Source organism: Callorhinus ursinus, unplaced genomic scaffold (assembly GCF_003265705.2).
Source record: "Callorhinus ursinus isolate GAN/ISIS: 27379988/994484 unplaced genomic scaffold, GSC_fseal_2.0 scaffold20, whole genome shotgun sequence".
Lineage (NCBI taxonomy): Eukaryota > Metazoa > Chordata > Mammalia > Carnivora > Otariidae > Callorhinus > Callorhinus ursinus.
Window position 1 is genome coordinate 8,985,210 of NW_027397082.1, and position 8,228 is coordinate 8,993,437.

Sequence of the window (8,228 nt, forward strand, 5' to 3'; positions counted from 1 at the left end):
GCTCCTAAATATATTTCCTTTGTATTCAGAGAGGCTCACATTTATTCTCCTTTAAAGGTTGTCTTCGGACCCCGTGTGAGTCTCACTTCCGTTACTGTGGTCCTTAGCAGTGCAGGTGAAGACAGACGCCCAAGTGTAGACTATCAGACTCGTGGCTAAAATGAGAAACAAGGATCTGCCTAGTGCCCCTCAGCAGGGGCGGGGGAGAGAGATGTAGGAATATAGTAAAAAATGATTTGTCGGGGAAGGATAGCAAAATGAATAATTTGGCTTCATTCAAGTGGTGGTGATGGCTGCTTTGGATGTTTTCTGAGTTTTCTGATGGGGCTGGATCCTGACTTCAGGGTGCCCAAGCTCATGCATCCTGGGGCAGCCACAGGTTCTGACCATGATTGCAGGGCTCTGCCTGTGGCCCTGGGGCTGGGGAGATTTGGGGGACAGTGTGGTCATATCCCCAAGGGACATAACTTTAATGGTTATCCCCCAGTGTTCCCCGCAGATATGCCTCTGTTTAAGGATGAAAGAAAAGATGGTGTGGATAATCTCAAAGGGTAGGGCACATGTACCCCAAAACGGAAGCTGCTCTGCTTAGGAGGGTGTCCTCTGGGATTTCTTCTTGGTGTTATGTTCTCTGCTATGTTTTGCACGAGCTAATACAAATCAGTGTCAGTGTCTAAAGGATGTGTATGTACCCGTGATGGGGAAAGGTAGCCTAGAAGCAATCAGACTTGTGTACTGGTTGATTTTGTGTAATTCTGGGGTGACCAATAGACAGAGGTGTTTTTACTGCCTGGCGAATGCCTGAAATCCCACCTTTACCACATGATCTTTGGATTCTGCTATAAAATGCAAACATCTGGAAAGGGTTGTATCTTTAAAGTTTATACTGATCATTTATTTTCTATTGTGAATGAGGGATCTGAAAGCTGAATTTATTAGGATTTATTAGGGGAGAGAAGAGGACAAATCAGGCAGATACATGCATTTACACATAAGTATAAGCATATATATTGTGTCTAATGTATACATATGTATAAATGTACCTAAGAGCCCTTGTATGGGGTGAAGACATTTCAGGTTGGGCAAGATGAATTCCACTTGATGGATGCATGTGATCCTTCAAGATTTACCCTATTCGTGGGCAGAAGACATGAACAGACATTTTTCCAAAGAAGACATCCAAACGGCCAACAGACACATGAAAAAGTGCTCAACATCGCTCGGCATCAGGGAAATCCAAATCAAAACCTCCATGAGATACCACCTCACACCAGTCAGAATGGCTACAATTAACAAGTCAGGAAACAACAGATGTTGGCGGGGATGTGGAGAAAGGGGAACCCTCCTACACTGTTGGTGGGAATGCAAGCTGGCGCAACCACTCTGGAAAACAGTATGGAGGTTCCTCAAACAGTTGAAAATAGAGCTACCATATGATCCAGTAATTGCACTACTGGGTATTTACCACAAAGATACAAAGGTAGGGATCCGAAGGGGTACGTGCACCCCAGTGTTTATAGCAGCAATGTCCACAATAGCCAAACTGTGGAAAGAGCCAAGATGTCCATCGACAGATGAATGGATAAAGAAGAAGTGGTATATATACACAATGGAATATTTTGCAGCCATCGAAAGGAATGAGATCTTGCCATTTGCAACGACGTGGATGGAACTGGAGGGTGTTATGCTGAGCGAAATAAGTCAGTCAGAGAAAGACATGTATCATATGACCTCACTGATATGAGGAATTCTTAATCTCAGGAAACAAACTGAGGGTTGCTGGAGTGGTGGGGGGTGGGAGGGATGGGGTGCTGGGTGATAGACATTGGGGAGGGTATGTGCTATGGTGAGCGCTGTGAATTGTGCAAGACTGTTGGATCACAGATCTGTACTTCTGAAACAAATAATGCAACATATGTTAAGAAAAAAGAAAAAGAAGAAGATAGCAGGAGGGGAAGAATGAGGGGGAGTAAGTCGGAGGGGGAGACGAACCATGAGAGACGATGGACTCTGAAAAACAAACTGAGGGTTCTAGAGGGGAGGGGGGTGGGGGGATGGGTTAGCCTGGCAATGGGTATTAAAGAGGGCACATTCTGCGTGGAGCACTGGGTGTTATGCACAAACAATGAATCATGGAACACTACATCAGAAACTAATGATGTAATGTATGGTGATAAACATAACAATAAAAAATTAAAAAACAAAACAAAAAAAGTATGGTATTATTTGGACTTTCACATTCTGCGTGGAGCACTGGGTGTTATGCACAAACCATTAATCATGGAACACTACATCAAAAGCTAATGATGTAATGTAGGGTGATTAACATAACAATAAAAAATTTAAAAAAAGAAAAACATCTCAAGAAATTAAAAAAAAAACAAAACTAATGATGTACTGTACGGTGATTAACATAACTTAATAAAATTAAATTAAAAAAAAAAAGATTTACCCCATCCGTACACTGCTGCCCGTTTAACTGGTTTTGAACTTGAGTTGTGGAAATATGGTCACCACCACTATTAGATTTCAGAGGAGAAAGCAGTGACTGTGTGCAGGAGGGCTCAGGGAAGGAAGGCTTTGTGAAAGAACCAGGACAAGGGCAGAAACTTGTAGAAATGCTGGGACATGGGAGGAATGGAGGTCAGGGAGTGTGACTCTTCAACGTGGGGGGGCCTCAGAGCAAGGCCACTTTGTTACTTTATTTTCAGGTGGAAGCCACTGGAGATGCATACATGGTGGCTAGCGGACTTCCCATCCGCAATGGAATCCAGCGCGTGGACGAGATTGCCCCAATGTCCTTGTACGTCCTCAGTGCCACTGTCTACTTCCAGAAGGGGCACATGCCTGAGGAGAAGCTCAGGCTCAGGATTGGCATCCACACAGGTAGACAGCCCTGGGCCTTAGGGTCCACGCATGACAGCAGGTGGTTCTGGATTCAAGTCCTGGGTCTGAGGTTTTTAGGACCCCGAAGTTGAATGGTAACATCTTCAAGGGAAACAGGGTTGCATTGTCTCTGTAAATCTATTTCCAGCTAGCCAGATTAGTTGGTGACAGCGAAGACACCCAGAGACTCCAAGGTGTTGAACCAAAAGTTAAGAGGAGACCAAAACGCAGGACGGTTATATGCGGCTGCTATCCGCCCCCCCCCCCCGCCCCCCCCATGCTTCTGCATCAAATGCCCTTTGGTCTGGTCTGGTTTTGGTCAAACTCATGGGCACATGACCTGTGCAGAAGCAACCAGCACTTGGTTTAATGCTCTTCTTAGTCTCTCAATATATTATCATAACATTATTAATATAATTATCACTATAATATTATTATATTAATAATATTTATATTACTTACTTTCTTAAATAATTTATTAATAGGTTTTGAATGAGGGGTTCCTTATTTTCATTTTAGACTGGGCCCTGTAAGTTATGTAGCTAGACCTGCTTCTACCTGTCTGTCCTCCAAGGCTTGACTAAAATAAGACCTGGCCCCTAATCAGAATTAATTACTCCCACATTTGTGCTGCAGTTCCTTTGTTTACATCTCTAGTGCATGAATAACATCATCATTAATTTCTGCCTGAGCTTGGTTGTTATAACAAAATACCACAGACTGGGTGGCTTAAACAACAGACATTTATTTTCTCACAGTTCCGGAGGCAGGGAAGTCCGAGATCAGGGTTTCAATATGGTCAGTTTTGATGAGGACCCTTTTCTTAATCGCACTAAAGGCTGCCTTCTGGCTATGTCCTCACATAGCGAAGAAAGAGAAAGCGCTCTGGTGTCCCCTCTTCTTCTAAGGGCCCTACCCTCAGGACCTCATCTAAACCCTAAGTACCTCCCTAAGGCCCTGCCTCCTAATACCATCATCTTGAGGGTCAGGGCTTCTGCAAGTGAATGAAGGAGGGGGTTACAAACATTCGGCTCATCATAATTGATTATGTGGTTTTCCACCAGAAGTCTGTGGATTCTGTAGGTTGCCTCTTTGTAAACCCTAAGATCTGTTGCCAAGCTCTGCCTGAAGAGGGCACTTAAATATTTGTTGAATTGCATTTACTGACTTAATGTGCATCATGCAGTCCAGCCCTTGGAAAATGCAGATGGGCTGGCTATATACCCTTCTGTTCTCCTCCTTGTAGGTCCTGTGGTGGCTGGTGTGGTTGGAATCACCATGCCCAGGTACTGTCTGCTGGGAGACACTGAACATACTGTGTTTCATCCACAGCCTTCAGGTAAGGGGAAGATTTTTCTAGAAGGCAGCAGCATAGACCTAGCTTTGAATTTTACTGGCTGTCTTATTTGGGGGCCTGGTTTTATCACCAGTAAAATGGGAATGGTGATAATATTGCCCTTGAAGGGTAGATGTGGGGATTAAATGTGAACATGTATATGAGGTGCTTCACCTGATGCTCTACTAATCAGACGAGCTCATAGATTTTATTATTATTTTTAAAAGATTTCCTTTGCAGCGAAATTCAGCCTTGACAGGCCCACACCCCCTAGGCCATTGCTGACTATCCATTTATGCTTACCAGCAAAGCCCAAGGAAACCAAGATTTCATCTATAATGAGGCCTTCCCTTCACTGAGGCTGCTCCTGCCTAATTGCACTTTGGCTAAGAACAACATTTTCAGTCAACAAGCAAGGGAGACCGAGTTGTCTGTTCAGAGGGCACACTTCATGGGCAGCCGTTCCTCCTCTGTGACTCCCACAGGGCAAAGGAGAACAAACAACTTCCTGGTTGAAAGGCAAAGAAGGCTTCACTATTCCACTCCCCGAATTTACTGAGGAAGAAGCTAAAGTCCCAGAGAGCTTCTGAGGTATTTTCTTTAAAGATGTTTGTGGGGTCCATAAAAGTCTGAGGACCATTTGGTTAGATGCCTTAAATATCCCATGCAGGGGGTGTAGATCTGGGGTATTGAGTTAATCTACCAGTAGGGGGAGCCATCTAGCTGGCCTCCTCTTCCCGCCCCAGAGCTCTGTGGAGTTGGGATGAGCTGGGTAGGGTGAACTCATTTCCTGGGGGACCAGGGCTGGGTTGTTGCTCCCAGACCTGCCAGTGAACTTGCCCTAGCTGCCAGATATTTCCGGTCCATTAGCTTGTGAATTTGCAGTGAACCCAATTTCATTCTGGGAGAGAGGAAACCCAGAGGACAAAACTTGGGGCTGCTGGCCCCACCCTGCCTGCCTTCTTTTTTCCAGGGGCTGCTCCCTAACCTTTAGTTATCAGAAGGCATCTCAGCAATGTTTCCCAGGGATAAAGCTCTCTCTAAGGTGTGAACAGTCACTGAAATCCCAACAGGATCAGGCCACTCCAGGTAGACTGGATCAGGGCAGTCAGTCCCCGCAAGGCCTGGTCCTGAGCTCTGACTTCCTGTGAGCACGCAGTTTACAAATGGAAATGTCCCACTCTCAATTTATTGCTTAATTTCTTTCCTATCCAAAGCAAAGGAATGAAGATAGGCTTTGCTTTCAATCAAGGCTTGAATTTTAAGTGGACTTTTTCATTGATTTATGAAGTGCTAAATTTTTTGCAAACTCCAGCAGACGAAGATGAACCCATCCATTCTGCTATGAATATTTCCCCCTTTACACAGAGAATCGGATTCCATCATGTCTGTCAGTGGTTCTTGTAGCAGACTGACTAAACCGGTAATGCACTTAACAGTATTTCTCTCTCTCTCTTTTTTTAATTTTATCCCTTGTAACCCATCACATCCCGATTACCCTCCTCATGGCTGCTCCTGAATATGGGAGAGCAGTTTGCATGATGTGTTGTGTTTGAGACACTTTCCTGGTGAATTCCCTAAGACTGAAGAAGTGAAAACCAATGAGATCGGGAATGTTTTCTTTTTTTTACTTGACCTGTGAGTCGCTTTTGTAGAGATATTTTTGAGCTCTGTATAGGAAAATAATTTTGGTGAGTTGAGAGCCTTTAATACTAAATCTTACAAAAGATTTGGTGCAATTCTTGCCTTTCTTCAGGAAGAGGGCCACTAAATAGGGGCCAAGGGATGTGCTTTACAAATAGTCCCGTCTCCATGGAGCTACTGTGTGTTTCCACTGGCAAGGCTTTTCTTCTGTCCAGAGGTGGGCGACTGAACTCTAGGACCTTCAGAGACTCCATTTTCTCTGACATGATTCCATTTTTATTGTGGGAGGCTCTGCTCCTCCCCATAGGCCTTTAGCATGAAGGCTTGAAAGCATTAGTCAAAAGAAGGCATTTATCTGAGAGGGACAGGGGAGCTACCCCTGCTGCCTCAGCATGGAGACAATGGGACGACATTTATCTTCTTATATTTCAGAATTTCTTCCCTTGTTTGGGAGCAGAGTGTCTGGATTCCAAATACTTTGTTTTCCCATGGAAGGGAACAGAACAACCTCTGCTCTGAGGTCTTTCAGAGAGATAGGCCATTCCCTATCCATCCATCCATCCATCCATCCATCCATCCATCCAACCATCCATCCATATGACATTTCATTAATTCAAAGAGCATTTATTGAGCACTTACGCTGTGCCAGGTACCACACTGGGGGGAGATGAGAACATGAAACATTACTTGATCTTTAGCTCTCAGTTTAGTTGAAGAGAAGTAGCATACAAGTAGTACTGCAATATATTAAGGACTAATAGAGGTATACCCAAAAGTGTGGAGGTAACTAAGCCGTCCAATGTTACATCTAAAAGGCATTAGACAATGATACACTGAAGTAGGGATCGGGTGGGGTATAGTGATTGTCTACCATTATCCCATCTTTGTATTTGTATGGAGTGTGTGTGGGTGTTCCTTTTCAGCTCTAGCCCACATGCTTATACAAGTTATATTTATATAATAAAGACTTTGTTGCTTCTGCCTTTTTCATTGGGCATAATAAACATTTGGCATCCATACAACACATAAAACATTTCCACACAGGTGCATACACGTCCATTCACAGGTGCACAGACATACATGTATACGTATCTATATACATACACACACAGAGAAATCTCTCTGTATCTAAATCTACATCGACTGTTTGATAGGTAGAGATCTATGTGAGTATGTATACTCAGTATATATGCATGTCTGTATATTTTCTTTTCTTTATATTACTCAAGTTTTAAGAGAGTGAGTCTTTAAGGATCATAAGCAGGAATTTGATAAGATTAATTTCCTAAAATCTAAGGATACCTAAGGGAGTTATCTACTCTTTCCTCATTCTCTAAATATGTTTTATGTTTAGCACTCAAGAGAATTTATAACAGAGATTATTTCGAGTGTTTTCTCTTAATTCCTTGATAGAGAAGTTAGAAGACATGAAGGGGCTTTAGCTCACCTGAGGTTGAAACACATTTGATTGCTGGTAGTAGACGTTAGGGCGTTAGAGACAGGGAGATCATACGGATGGCGTTGCTTCCTTGCATCAGAAAGCGAAGGCTGGGAGTTTTGGAAAGTAAATGTAGGGTAGAATGATGGAAAGTCTGTGGTATGTGTGTGAGTCGAAGAAGTTCTAGTCGTAGAAACCCCTGGGAGGGTGGAGGAATTGGCTATCAATATGATACATTAACATCGTAAACTGTAATCATAGGTTATTTATTTTAAGGCATTTTATTTATCCCATAGCACCAGGAGGAGATAGAAGATCATTAAACAATATGATAAAATAAAGCAAAACTAATACAACATTGTTTTACTCTGACAAAGATTTGATCGTGGCTCTAAGTAGGCTATTTAAGAATTTTTGACTAGAACCAATAAAATATGTCTTCTGTCCTTCCTGATTATAAAAATTCTGAATTTATAAGAAGAAGAGATCTCAAACTGGTTGGAGCTCCAGCTTTGAGACCAGTTTAGACTATGCTGAGTCATCTGAATCTAGTCTGTTGCTAAACAAACATGTACTCCTTGTTTCCAGAAATTTGGGAACTAGCTGAATTTCTCAGTTCCTTAGCACAGTTGTAAAAGACCCACCAAACTACAGATCTCAAAACTTCTCAAATACATTAACCACAGAGATACATGCTGATGTGTTTTCAAAGTATGAGCCCACAAATTAAGTCTGTACAGGACTAAGAAAAAAACTTGGAGCTCTGGATTTTCCTATCCCATTCTAGCTTCTGGGGTTGACAGTGCATTCTTGGGGCTCTCCCAGTTGTCTACGAGGTTTGGTTCATTCAGTTTTTATTTTGTTGACCCTGTAAGTCATTAACATCCATGCATTCTGGGTCACTGGGGTGGTGGTGTTATCAGG

The 8,228-nt window shown here is 43.0% G+C and overlaps 1 protein-coding gene across 1 annotated transcript in view; it reads left to right on the top strand.

The window, feature by feature from the left end:
* Window positions 1–7,308, top strand: part of LOC112830900 (guanylate cyclase 2G-like) — a 47,820-nt gene extending 40,512 nt beyond the window's left edge. Inside the window, 3 exon segments of the mRNA XM_025881088.1 lie at window positions 2,712–2,886; window positions 4,133–4,225; window positions 7,280–7,308. Of these exon segments, the coding sequence (XP_025736873.1) occupies window positions 2,712–2,886; window positions 4,133–4,225; window positions 7,280–7,308 (297 nt within the window).
* Window positions 7,309–8,228: the final 920 nt, after the last annotated feature.